Source organism: Tinamus guttatus, unplaced genomic scaffold, assembly GCF_059628265.1.
Source record: "Tinamus guttatus ecotype Peru unplaced genomic scaffold, ASM5962826v1 Tinamus_guttatus_pri_ptg000169l, whole genome shotgun sequence".
Taxonomy (NCBI): domain Eukaryota; kingdom Metazoa; phylum Chordata; class Aves; order Tinamiformes; family Tinamidae; genus Tinamus; species Tinamus guttatus.
The window spans coordinates 2579263-2594287 of NW_028288703.1; the positions used below are offsets into that span (position 1 = coordinate 2579263).

General features: G+C 36.3%; 1 protein-coding gene across 9 annotated transcripts in view; it reads right to left on the reverse strand.

Moving 5' to 3' along the window:
• ATP2B2 (ATPase plasma membrane Ca2+ transporting 2) overlaps positions 1–15025 on the reverse strand; it is a 198821-nt gene that overhangs the window by 28522 nt on the left and 155274 nt on the right. For all 9 annotated transcript variants that reach the window (XM_088522895.1, XM_088522894.1, XM_088522901.1 and 6 more), the window contains 4 exons: positions 13826–14005; positions 12647–12734; positions 7319–7425; positions 6383–6574 (listed from right to left, as the gene is read on the reverse strand). In XM_088522895.1, coding sequence (XP_088379021.1) covers positions 6383–6574; positions 7319–7425; positions 12647–12734; positions 13826–14005 — 567 coding nt within the window. The remainder of the gene's footprint in view (positions 1–6382; positions 6575–7318; positions 7426–12646; positions 12735–13825; positions 14006–15025) is intronic.

The following is a 15025-nucleotide window of genomic DNA, read 5'->3' on the forward strand; positions in this document are numbered from 1 at the left end:
TGTGCGTCTTGCTAGAATTCTCAAATAGATCACCAGATAGAGTGATTTGGATAACTACATAATTCACCTGGAAGAAAAATTTTACTAACTGTGTAAGAAGCACTGTTTCACTCATTAAAATAGGATAACATATTTGAAACTGTGGAACAAAAAATGTTCACTAGATTAAGAAAAAGAATCTTTACTACTTGTCAGGATTATTTCTATCTGAACCAGATTGCCAACCACTAGACGGAGCTCTTTCGTCACTTAATTCAAGAAGGAAACATTCTGTGGTCATATGTTACAATGGACATTAGATGTTTGGATGTTTAGAACAAAACGAAATGAGCAAAACACATATTTCAAGAGAAAATGCTGGCGACTGTCTACTAGTAGAAGGGTTTGGCTAATGATCTCTGTCCATAATTCTTTGGGGCAACTGTAGTACATCCTTTCAAGGACTTAGTAGCATTTCTTTTCATAATTCACAAGTTCTTAAAATTGGAATTAACAATTTCCACCATATGAAATTTGATGTTCAGAGCACTCTTTATGCATTGTATTTTATCATGATGCTCTAGTGAGGCAAGTAAGTATATGAGCCAGTATACAAGCCAAATCAAGACCAAAATGAAAAACTGCATTTTTAATGTAATTGCAAGTAATGAGGGCAAGTATCCATTCAGTATCCAAAGAAAGTCTAGAGAACAAGGGTAAGTCGTTCAGTATCTGGTGGATTTCCCTTGAGATAAGGGTGCTTTGCCTTTTTTTTTTTTCAGATTTTTTTTTTAAACTTAGGTTCACAGATATTTTGATGTCTTTGATTTTAAAAAGGTCATTCTTTTCTTATGCAAAGGGAATGTAAAAAGTAGCCTGCTATTTTTAAGCCTTACAGGTTGCATGCACCAGGGAAGAGAGGATGGTTAGGCCTCAATAGATCCTGGACCTCCTGGTCATGGATCATATTGCATAGGCTTATTTTGAGAGTTTAGTTCACCTATTTGATATGAAGTTGCAAAAAAGGAAATGTACATATTTTTAGAGATGGCTGAAAAACTAAACCATAAACGATCACAACTTGGTCACAAATTTGAGATCTCATTAGTTATTATTAATACTGATGAGTCAAACAAGAGGGGCGCTTGCACTGAAAGCAATTTGTTGACAGGACTCAGAAAACTGGATCAACATAGAGAGATAAGGAAAGCAAGTTTTCTATTGGAGAATTGCCTTGTTTTACCTGCCTGGTTAGTAAGGTTTCAGAAACATTCTGTACTTTTGAGATATTCTAGAAGCTGAATTTGTGGCTTTGTGTGCTTCCATGTCAAGAAAATAAATTTGTCTGCTGTGTATCAATTTAAGTATCTAACAGAGCCTAGCGTATTCCTAACATAATGAGAGGTCCGATTATGATAGTCTCTAAATCTGTAAATTCTCTCAGTCTCTAAATCACACAACTGTAATTGGCAGTTTTTGGCAACAGCATGTTCTCACCATTTCACACTGCCAATCACCTTGGGTGGCTATGGTGCCTCTAATAATTATCTATTATTGGCACTGCTACACTGCTCAGTCAACTGTGAAAGCTCATTCTAAGCTAAAGCCAAAGCATTAAATACACATTAGTCTGTGCAGGCAGTCAAATGAAATTTCCACTGCAACTCTATCTGATTTCTGATTAGTTTAGAAACTGAGGAAAATACAGGCTAAGGAGCTTAGCCTTCCATTACAGAGTTTAGTCACTTTCAAATTCAGTGATGCAAATTCAGTGCTCTTTTTCACTCCAGGTTGGCCACTGAGTAGCACTTCATTCACTTCTGGACGAACAAAAGCTGTTCAAACTGCAAACCACCCAACTTTGACTTATTTGTCAAATTCTTTTCCATTTGACCTTGGAGTAGGTTAGCATTGGCCTAAAGGTAAAAGGAAAATGTCCCTTAAATCAAGTGATATTACACTTCATCTTGGAAACACGTAAAAGTACAAATCACCGAAGGCTGGAAATAAACTACAAATCCTTTGTGACATACAGAGCCTCAAAAATTTTAGAGCTTGTTAATTTTGATTTAGTTGACAAGCTGTAACGGAATATATAGGTATTTCTACTCTTACCTCTTTACTCCCATTTGTCAAGGAACACACACAGAGATTCACAGAAATAAGCACTTCTAGTAAGTCTACTTCATGTAAATTTACACAAAAAAATTTCAGTCCTCACTTAGCTGCTGCTAAATCATACTGTCTACAAACTGACCAGCATCATCGATTCCGCTTCCAAACCTCTTAGTCTTCAAGAAACACAGCTGAACAATAAGTACTTCAATTTTAAAGCACGGCTTTTTCAAATTTGCTAGTGCTGTTTTTTCAGGATATGTCAAATACAGTTTCTACAGTAAGAAGTTGTAACCATGGAACTACTTCAATAACTTCATGTAACTTCTAACCATGTAAATAACTGCCTTACACATGGAAGGGAATACATCATCCTCATTTTCTGAGCAGGTTCTGTGGAAACAATAAGTGATTCATGCAGTAGCTTGCTGTTAAGAGTGTTTTTAATTAACATTTATTTTTCCAAACATAATTCTCTGCAGAGTCACTGTTTTAAGTTCCTCATGCGTGCCAAAACATTAAGCATTTTTCTAAATACAAGAATAATAATTCGAAGATAAAATGTTTAAAAATGGGATTTGTTTTTTCTTACTCTACTGCAGCATTTTGTATAGCTATATTGCTTCAACAGCTGGAGATAGAGATTTTAAATTTGGCACAGAAATAAATCTGCTAGCTTTATAGTTCTCATATCGAGCTGCTTCCATTTGCCTGAACTGTATGTTTTATAATATCCTAGTATTTTTTTTAACAGCTGCAAATACAGTGACGCAGTATTTTCTTGGCACTGTGTATATGCTGGGGAAAGGAAACAGGGTGAACTTTCTGGTCTTGTGAGGGATGTCTGGATTTCCATAGGATACTTGAAGATGAGGAACACTGACTCATAAAATTCATTATAATTGTAGGCAGAACTCCGGAAAAGAACCCATACAAAATGAATCAAGGACTCTGCAACTACATGTTATCCAATGAATGAAGTCAGAATAAAAAAAAAAATCTGTACTTCCTTCATGTACTGCAAAAAGAAATCTGTTGATTTAACCTGAAGTAATGCTTGCTAAAGAGAAACGAAAATTAATGTCCAACTGGCCAAGATCACCACATCCTCACCATTTTAAAGGCATGCACTGGACAATATAGAACGGTAAATTTATTAGATTATTTCAAAGGCAAGGTTAATTAGTACAGTTCAGCTACAGTGTGTCACACAAGCTGCACAAACATGAGACAAACAGAACTAATGGCCTTGATGTGTGAGTGTGATGGCTGCACAATTAAGAGCACCTGGGCAGTCACAGGCTGCTGAAAAGCATCTTCTTTGATGCTTCATATAAGCCACAATGCAGAAGCTCATTATCAGTCAAAAAATAAGAATTTTTGGCTTGTATATTGAGTTGCCAAAAGCAGAAGAAAAAGGGAACCAATGTAAGCAAGATTTCTGAAAGTGACAGCTTAGTTTTGGGTGCAGTCTCCCCAAGATCATTAATACACAGGACTAATTCTCTAATTCCTATGTCACTTTGAATATGACTTCATTTTATGACCCATGCCACAGAATAGCCAAAAAAATAAAAAAGTCTGCAGTGCTCCTGTTTGGCCTTCTCTATACTAGATTCTTTAATGATCCACTGCCAGAGTTTTATAATTGCTACATAATATTAAAGTAGATGTAGCATCATATACACTCTACACACATAGCAGAGATTGCACTGGCAAACCAGGACATAATAGAAATGTGGTGGATAATTTTTTTGCTAGCAGCACCTTGCTGAATTAGGCATCAGGTAGATAAATAAAAGTTAGGGACACTTGAATTAATATAGAACTGCACTGATTTCACTAGAACTTTTGTAGAGATATGACTGTATACACCTATTTAGGCATACACAGATGTAACTGCAGGATCAAGACTGAATGAAATTAAGTCTATTTAGTTACAGTCCATATTAGAAAAAATACCGAAAACAATATTTTCTTGTCTGTATATCTTCAAGCCTAAAGAGAAGAAACACCAAAAATGGAATAATAAAATAAAAATAATATTTTATGTTCAAAACATCACAGTATGCAAGTTCTGAATTCCAGGACAAATGTTTTGAGAGCACTGACATTAGGCAACATGAAAGAAATGCTACAACCTAATTAGAGGTCATCATTTTCTAGTTACAATAAAATATCACAGAAAGGGTAATCTATTACAACATTAACCTAAACAGTAACTGTAGAATAAAATTATGTTCTCTGTGTCAAAAAATCCAAATTGACTGTGTAAAAAAAGCAAAGTAAAAGTCAAGTGCAGATCATCTTTATATTCATTTTCAAGGTCACAGAAAGCTGTGTTGCTTTTTGGAAACCGGATTTTAGCTCCATTTGTTCATTAAGTACTTTAGTGTTTCAGTCAAAAGTACTATTATAAATCTGTGGAGAGTTTTGCAGACTATTATATCTTAATTGTGTGTACTCAGCCTGCTGCACCCCAGATTTTTCAGGGCATTCATACATTTTGTACTAGTGTTATTTTTATAGCAACCAGAGCATACAGTATATTCCCAAGTGAAATTTTTAGTACAGTTTATAAGCCAAACAAATATAATGCCCTTTCACTGGCTAAAAACTTTAAGTCAAAGACTAACATAATAATGTTCATTCTTAAGGCAAGATCCTTGTTGAATGAGACAGAAAGGAGAACTTGAGATATATCAGCACTCAGGCAGCTGAGAGTAAACAAGACTACAATGAAAATCAGCTGCTGCTCTCTGGAGTTCTAATTTTAGTTGTGGTTTCAATGCTAAGTAATTGCATAAGATGCTGTTTGGGTAGAAACGCAGAAATCCTAGGAGGTATACACAATAAAAATCTATAAACAGTAACGGTGAACTCGAGATGGCTCGGTCTTGAGCTTTCTTACAGCCCACTGGAGAAGTACACACACATTGTGCCTGATCCAAACCCTTTCAGAAGAAAATGGAATGATTCAAATAAAAATGAAGGAAGGTCCAGAATTAGGAAAGGGAACATGCTGCATGAACATGCATATTACAACCACTAAGAATTGCTTTAAAATAGTCTTTCTCTCGCCTCATGCTTGCTTAGCGCAGAGGAGCTAGATGATGGCAGCTGTGTTTGCTCAACTCTTGCAAGGGTGCTCGCTGAAGCTCCGGCCTGACAGATTTCACGCTCAGCACAGATGCGGCCTCTAAATGTCAGTCAAGACTTGGGAGAAATTTGACGTCATGGTTGTAAAGGTACCTGGGTTTCTGGTTTCAAGTAGCAATTCCATGATTACAATGTAAGTTTACCCTGGAGCACAGCTAATGACTTATTCATTGTTTTGCTCAGGTGGGCATGGGATGGAATTTACCTACATCTGTACAATGCACAGCATGCGCAAGCATCAGCTTTCCCACAGCGTGCACTGCAGCCAAAAGAGGAGTTTTGTAACAGCACCTTTCCTGCTGCACCTGAGGCTTTTCCTGAAATACACATTATTTTAGGGTTGGCAGGTGATAGTACTAAAAATAGCATGTTTTGCTGTTTTCTAGTGAAGGACAAAAAGCTCATGCTTCACCAAGTGCACCCTGTTTCCTTGATGAACCAGAGAGAACTTAATTTTATTAATCAAAATGTAGTAATATGACAGAAACAATTGTAGTTTGTTTTCATGTAAGCTTCTGCAAAAGACATACATTACATGCTCACCAGGATTGCAACAGAGATTAATCTGGAAGGAGAGAAAGAGATTGAAGTCCAGTTGTATGTCCCATTTGATCATTTTGCTATTTGCCCTAAAATTAAAAGCACTTACCTTAAAGCAACATAATAGTTGTTTTATCATCACTCTAAAAACTTCCCTATTAAGGTTACTTTTGTTGTCAGCCCTTTCATCTTAAAAATAACAATCTTGTTCCATAAACCATTCAGAAAGATGCATTTAATCATGAAGGGAAAAGTCAAAGACACGTAACTTCTTCTTTCTCGCACAACCTGACATTTTCTGTCCTTTCAGCCCAGGCTCTACCATGACCAAAATACTTAATTAAAGCCAGGGAGTTGTACAGAGACAGCACCCAAATTAGTAAGCCCTATATGCAGTTTACCTTCCAGGATACAAAAGCATTAGGACACTCCCTTTTGTCAGGAGGTATTTCCTATTTATTGGCTTCATTTTAAATACACTATTTTCAGAAGGACTTCAGAAAACATGCTTTTTGCTTACAAAGTAAGAAATGTAAACCTGCTTCACTGAAAAGGTAGCCTGGGAGGATTTGCTTGAGGTTAACCTTACCTGGGTAATGCATGCTCCAGTGAAAGCCACAATCACAGCCACAATGTTCACAGTGAGCTGGAACTGCAGGAATTTGGAGATACTGTCATAGACGTTACGGCCCCACATTACAGCTTTCACAATGCTACTGAAGTTGTCATCTGTTAGGATAATATCTGAGGCTTCCTTTGCAACATCTGTACCAGCAATACCCTGGAAAAAAAGTATTTGTGAATAAAATTGCCTACTGGAAAATACAAAGACAATCAGAGCACAGACTTCTGTCTGCTCATTCAGAGACTACTGTTACACAGAGACTCCCCAGCACAGAAACAGTGACTGCTGAGTATATTTTGCATTGTATATTTGCTAGGTAATTGGTAAATTGAGACTATTTTGAAAAAGGATAAGGAGGTGATGGAAAGCAGTGGAACTTATATGATGAGATCAACTGGTACATTATCAGTTTACTGACTACTGCATAGCTGCTTAAGCTATTGTTGCTATCTTGTTTATTAGTACACATTAACAGAACACTGCTAACGCAAAACAGAATTGCATATCTCAATATACATTACAGATTATTAATACGTCTTCAGAGCTAAAATCTGTTGAGAAGTTAACATCTATACATACAGTGACAGATTTTACCAAAGCAAAACAGTACTCAACTGTAATGAACACTGAGTTCACTTTTCTAAACTGGTGTAAAATTACACATGTATTCAGAAATTACCTTAGCTAAAATATTGAAAAATATCTAAGACCTCAGTGGTTGTCACTGTAAAGGATTCTGAAGCAACATAATCCATCCTCCTCCAAATTATTGCCTCACTAATCAAATAATAAGTAAATAACTCTCTCAACATTTAATCGATGAAAAAGCTCCATTGTGGCAAACATGATATGACAAGTTTCTAGTGACACAAACATCAAGAAATGTGCTTAAGACTATACCATTGCAAAGCCAACATCAGCTTTTTTAAGTGCTGGTCCATCATTGGTCCCATCACCAGTCACAGCTACAACCTGCCTCTGTTCCACCTGTGTGCTGTCAATAATACCTGCAAAAAATTTATATATGTATCTGTATACATACATACATACATATAAAATAATCAGTAACATAAGCCTTCCTTATAAAAAGCAGCAGGGTCTGTGTAATATAGCCAGCATAAGTTCTATGGGCATTAATAGAGTTCATTCATAAGGAAAATAAGCAGTGTCATCACTAACGTATGCTACTAGACATCATTAGTGGAATTCCTATGGAAAGATTTGATCCTGCAACATTAAAACATCAACAAAACTTGCATAGACTTCAGAAGTAATGAGAGCATCTCATGATGTTCTTGAAGATTTCTACTATGTAAATTTTGTGTCCAAGATGACCCATTTCAGTGCAACTCTGATTAAACATCAACATAAATATTTTGTTGAAGACTTCAGATAATGCTCAAAACTTTCCTAACGTGTCTTAACTGTAGTATCTGCTCCACTGGAGTGTCTTCCAGGAACCAGTTTAATCTAAAGTAACAAATGGTATTGATGAATTTTATTTAGCTGAAGCCAAATTAGCATTTTAATAGAAGCATGTCCAATCCTGCCAAACAAGGATTACAAAGATCCTTTAAATTCTGGAGTTTACACACATTTTAATACAACAATCATAATAATTTCTAGTTCTTTCTCAGAATTAATACACTTCATACAATCAAATTTTATCCAACTAGCCCAAAACAAAGTATTTTCTACCTATGGAGATGGGGAAAATAATGCATAAATAGCATATCTAAGGTCACAGAAGAAGCTCGGTGTTTCAGTTAGATGGAAACTGTTCTCCATATTTGTTTCCCATGTCAGTCCGCTCGGCAGCTGCATGTAGGAACACACTGTTTTTGTCCAAGACAGAACAGCTCTCGTTATTAGCAACTTTGGAACAGGAATTTTGCCATTCTTCTGCCCAACAATTTTCTTTTTTTTCCATGAAGTTGAATCTTCTAAAAAACAATTACCTTATTCAGTCTAAAAAGCTTGCTTTCTGCTTTGGAAAAAGTAACTCTCATATCAGATAACTATGTAGGAATAGAAAATTGCAAATTAGAGAGTAAACCTGAACTTAGCAAAGTTCAGGTTTACCAGGGACCCAAAGATTGCAAAGCAGTACAGAGCCTGCAAATTTGTGTTTTTTTCAGTGTTAGGAAAATCAGAAAGAAAAAAAAAGACGACTTCCCATTGTGGGAGCATGACTGCTCATAAATTGCATATTATTCTGATAATGTCTTCAATATTTAGAGCTTCATAGTTTTTTGCTATTACTGAACAAGCAGGAACATCCGCTGCACTCCCATTTAAAGTACTTATATTTGTCTTCCCTTCTTGATATTAATTCACTCAGTGGTGTTAAATTAATACTGTAAGCTTCTGTAGAAATAACTTAAAACTGTGATGCATAATGCTATTAACAGCTCCAGAGAATTAAAGAGCAGGAGGTTTGAAAAATCAGTCCCTCTTCCTGTACTTCATGCTTGCATTGAACCTCTTTCAGTTGGATCCCAAGTGGGAACAGAGCCCAGAGAAAGATCAGGGGGCTCAAGCAAATGACCTCCTAACGGGGAGGTACAGCAGCCTCGTGCCAGTGAGCATGTTACCCCACTGCTGTGCATCAGCCAATTGCTGGCTGCTCCTGAGTCATTTATAAGCTTTAGCAGTCTTTTACAAGGTTTAGTTGTCATCTTTTTCTATCACAGCAAACTGGGCAGCTGTGATAAGCAAAAACACCCTTCAGAGCACAAAGTTGTGTAATCGACAGCCATGGAAAGGCAGAGATGAAATTCTCTCGTTCCAGCCGCAGCCCAGCCGCCCATCTCCAGCTAGGCAAACACTGATGGTGCTATCAGAAATAGGTCAAGTACATGGGACAGATGGACTTAAGTGCTATTCACAGGAAGAGAGAAGATCTTTCAGGAACTTGCATTTCTTTGTTGGCCTCATTTCTAAAATGGAACAGTATAATTTAGGATTCAGATGATTCACCATAACTATTCCTCCCCCTCTTCCTCCTCACTTCTTCACATTGCTGTATGGTTGTCGTCTTTCCAGCAATTTCCCGTTCTCAAACTCCCCGTTTCCTTTTCTGGTTTTGGTTCCTTTTGTTTCTTTGATATCTTTCTGTTAGGAAACGCTGTCCCTTCACAGTCCTGAGCTACAGAGAAGAACTGCTTCAGCAATCAGTGAAGCTTTGAATAAGACTATGACCTGACAGACTGCCCGTGAAGATAATGCCCTGTTCTTTGCCATTCATTGGCCTTTCCATTCCTTCTCAACAACTAAAATGAAAATTTGGTATTAGTTAATCATGTCTAAGTGCCAGGACAATTCTTCAAAGTACACTTGACTCCGGTTGAATGCTTCCATACAATATTATAATAAAACAAGTCTGCAAGGTACAGCAAGGGAATTCCTGAACTGCAGCAAAGCCTCTTCCCAGAACAAATAGCCTTTGTTATTTCACTGCTCTGTGCCCTCATCTTAAGGTATCTGGCAACAAATTTTCTCTGCTAAAAATAATTTTGGTCAACAGCTAGAAATACATCCAGAAATACATCTAGAATTAGGGGAATAGCAGTGCAGCTTCTGCAAGGCATCACTTTTTCCAGAGAAGGGCAACTTTGTTAAGAGTAGAGGTCCTTTTACTTTTTTCTTTAAACGGCTATGCATAGTTGTTTTAAAGAGGGGCACTAGCTGCACAAGCCTGTTGTAAAAGATACCAGCATCACATGCACAACTAGAGGGGAAACACATCTTACATCTCCACCTCACATGAAATAAATATTAAAACCATTCCAAATATAAGTGTAAAGACTATTAATGAACAAAGTCTCTTGCATTTCTTTTACATGGAAATTCTCTATAGCCATCACTCAGATCACAAGCATCAAGTGAAGTCTCATGTTCCTTTTAGTGCATAATAAATACCACTTTATTGTAACTAGAACAGACACTTTCAGTGTCATATCAGTAAGAAATTGGTTGAGAGGAGAAATGAATGGGGAAAACTTGGCTACAGTAAAACAGTTGAAGATGAAATCTTCATCAGTTCAGGTGTTAATGATGCAGGATAGTTAATCCTGTATAACTACACATGTTTACACATATTTATCCTCGACAAGGCGAAAGTAGATGCTAATGAAGTACAATACCACCCCATGCCATTACATTTCAAATGCTTAGTAATAAGGGTCAATATTAAATACGCCCATCTTTACTAGAAGATAATGTTCCCTTTGTCCTTTTTGGTAAAACAGCCACACAACAGAAAAGAATATTCATTTTTAATGAAGTAATCATTCCAATCTAGTTTCTCTAATAAAACGAATATTTAGTTTATGTTCTCAATTGATAAAGTGATCATGTTTTAAATAAGTGTTATGTAGTGTTTTTAAGAACTATGAAATATATCAGCAATATCACTACAATAACACATCAGTTTAAGTGGCTTTTAAAGCTGTATGTCAAATTAAGGTAAAACGCTATGAAATAATTGCAGTGGATTTCCTAAAGATAAGAAATCATTTTTTCAGTTAGATTAGAGATACTTAAGTGAAACATTTGAGTTTTACTGAAACACTTTATGATGGTAAATCAATTTGACATTGTTCTAAAACTACATCTATTTCAAAACCATAAATGTTTGAGAGAACACTATCTACCCAACCTGAAATGCTGAATAGTGCCTTTCTCTAGTCTCTTAACATTGCTGAAAACAAAAATGCAAAATAAGAAGGATCCTTTTGCTGGGTGGGATTGTTCTATGCAAAAGAGAAAAAAAAAAATCCCTCCAGCAGCTGTATGCCATGAAAAATTAAATATAAAAAAAGTTTACTTTGTGATGTGTGTTTTTGCCCTAGAGCAAATAGAGCACATCAAAGAGAAGAAAATCCTCTAGATCCCTCAAGTGTCTGAGAAACATATAGCATTTTAACAACAGGGCCAAAACTAGTGAACGTTTAAATAGTTTCTTGTAACTTTTAATGGCCTTTATAGAGTATTAGAAACCAAAAAATTTCATTATTTCCACAGACTCACTCTTGAACTTCATTAGATACTTAGTTGTTCTGCCATTGAACTTGTTGCAATTCTAAAACTTTAATAGCATTAGTTACATAAGGCATTTGGTAGCAGTAAATTATTTTTGGATTTTCAAAATTCACAAGCTGTAAATTTTATCAATCATTTGTTCTCTATTTCTCTTCAGCTATTTATTGATTTCTTTTAAGGGAAAAGGGAAAAACCCTCTGAAAAGGAGCATGATCTTGCATGATTCAAATGAGTACACCCAGGGGATTTATATAATCTGAATTATTAATTCTACTTAATCTGATTTACCTAAATCTGAATTAATGTGAACTTTCTGAAAACATCTTTTTATGGCCAGAAAAGATGCTATCCCTGATAATAAATTTTGTAGTTTAATAAACTGAGTTTTAAGTGTGACCTTCAAGGTCAACAGAATACATTATCAAGCCAACAACAAGTGTGGGTTACAGATTTGAATGTGGCTCTATAATGAACACTGCAAACATATTCCTCTTTTACAGGAGGATTGCCTCTGCAGATGGCATGGTAAGAAAACATGCTTTGTACAGTGCAGTTTTTATAGGACAAAACCAGATTCTAAAATTAGATCCAGAAATTTAAAGGAAGGCAACGCAACTGCAGAATTAGAGAAACCCATTGGAAAATGGAATCGTCTTAAAATACCTATCTCCTTGCAATTAATGCTAAAGGGACACCTAGTCATGTAAACTCAGAAGGTTGCTTTTGTGACATGAAAAGTTTTTGCCTTAGAATGCTAATTCACAGTTATTTATTGTTTGACAACAGATGCACAAAAACTTGGCAATGGTGATTTACTCTAAATGAGTTTGTTCTTGTTTTTTTCATGAATAGGCATATGCAAAGATGAGAAAACTCATCCTCTTTCTGTTTTGCATGAAGAGCAAGTCAATTCTCATTAGCGTTTTCCCCTGCACAGCAAATACACGTTTTCCCTTCCCATTGAGAGCCTCATTCTACTCCAGGACGTAGTCATGGGGAAAATAAGAGATTACAAGGAACTTGGCTGCCAAAAAAAAGTTGCTTGAGTTAACATACATGACACTGATACATCATTAAAAACAACCGATCAGATACTGTTTTAACAGTTCAAAACGCAGCAAAGATAAGCATACTTTGGTAAGCTTAATGCTGTTTTATGCACGCTCGCATGAAGGTTCTGCTTACCTTTCACCAAAGTGTGTTTGTCAGTGGGAGACGAGCGAGCAAGCACACGAAGCTTTGGCCAGATTTTGTCAATCCGTTCTTGCTCAATCTGAGGATAACAGTAAAAATTTTTAGTTTCTGATAAGGAAAATGCAAATATATTTGTGTCCATGTGGCAGATGATTCACTTCACTACTCAGATATGGAGCTTTTCTCTGAAAGCTCATAACTAATTACGGCAGTAGCAATGAATACTGAAACAGAAGGCAAGTTCAAAAAAACCCACCAGTTTTCTACTAACCAAAATCAATTGTTGGCTAGTGTTGGCAGATGTGCCATAGTATCCAAACAGCTTTTCTTACTGCCTTTATAGATAATTCCACTCAAAAACCTGACTTTGGATGCAAGATAGAGAAGCTCTTCAATGCTGATGAAACACGTTTACCAGTAAGGGTTTAATTAGATGCTGCCCTACTAAATTCCACATATGAATCCTCTTGCCCTCATTTTGTTGCCAGTAACAGCAGCATTTTGCTTGTATAACCCTTAGTGATAAGAGCAAAACCAGTATAGCAAATATTCATGTTGATATGGGCTCTCAGTTGCAAGGATCAAATGACTATGTCCATTAGTGATGAATTCAAAGACATAGCACTTTGCAAAAAGTTGGCTTTAATACCCTATATGCTGGCTCTATAAAAGAAGCTAAAAATTTCTTGAACAATAGATTAAATTATGCACGTCATTATACTGAGTGGATATAGAAGTGCACGAATTAGATAAAAGAACTGAGTAGTTGTTTCTTTCTACCAATTGCATTTTTTAGGAGATGCAGTACTATGGTACTACAGAGCTCTTACCCCTCTTTGCCAACAAAACTATTCTGAATATGCTTAGATTTGATTACATACAGACCGATGCTGTGGTTCAGAAAACTGCCGAATGCAGCTGGTGCTAAACTGATAATAGCTCTACACAAGCAACTTTCATGTATGACTAGTTTTTTTGCTAATGCCTGACAAGTGCAATGTCTAGATTTTCACTGGCATTTCAGATTACAAAAGGTTACTGCTAGGGAGAAGTGCCAGTCTCTCTGGGTAGTCTTTATTGACATTAGGTATACATGTCAGTGCAAAGTAAACAACATTCCAGTGTTCAGTCTATTTTTTATAATATCTATAACTTTAGAATATGAATTACCTCTCCCTTCTCATTTCGAATCCTTCTGTTAAACTCTTTCCCTTCAAGGCAGAGAAAGTCTTCTCCTGGGTGAATGATTCCACATTTTATGGCAATGGCACGGGCTGTGTTGATATTGTCTCCAGTGACCATGCGGACTGTAATTCCAGCTCGCTGGCATTTTCTTATGGCTTCAGGGACCTATAAATGCAATATATCAGAGAATGAAGATTCCTAGATAGCAGATACCAGATGTTTCCCCACAGACTATTTTGAAGTTGAGAAGCTTCAAGAAGCAAAAATAGATGCCATACATATAGTGGCTACCTTTTATTCAATTAAGGTTACACTGCAGGTGAAACAAGGGAGAACACAGAAATTGTTATTCATATCAGTTGCCTAAAGATTCTGCAAATGAGCTCTGTGGCTTTTTTGAACCTTTAGCATCAAAGTATAGCATGTTAAAAATTATCTACCTTCTAATTCAGACTCTGTTTTCAGTAAGGTTATCTAAAAAGTTATTATAACTTATGAGAATGCAATAATTCATGCATATCATTAGGTGAAATTTCTAAACATACATAAGGTTAAATTTATGTGAATCATTTACACGTTTATTTCAAAACTGTGAGAATGAATCATTGTTTTAGTTACAGGCATTTAGGTATGAAACTGACTTTTCCTGGGGCATAATATGCAATGCAAGAACTCAGTGCATAACCAGATCCATGAGACAAATGTAGAGCTAACATTCAATTGACATCAGACCCAGCTTGTATTCAATTTTTGGTAAAGAAAACGTGCAAATGCTAATAAATGGATTCCTGATAATTAAGGAAAGCTCTTTAAATATAGCCACCTGGGTATATGAAGTTAAATGCCAACAGAAAGGTAATAGCTAGAATTCAGTGGTGGGTAGAAAATAAATTCCTTTAAACTGTGCTATAATTAATGATAATTTATTGCTTATTAACTAATCACTCTAAACAGTGAATGCAGTTTCCTCGTGCTTTTGTGTGTGCCTTACGTAAAGGTAGGCATCACTGCGGAGCTACCAGCTCGCTCTAGACCCTTGGTGCTCTTGAAACTCATGGGGTAACCTTGACACTGTCCGGAAGCTTCCTCTGGAGCACTGCCTAATACTCAGAGACTAATCCAAGTCATGATCCTCCTCTGGAGATCTTCTGCCTAATATTCATAAACCAGTTCAAGTCATGCTGC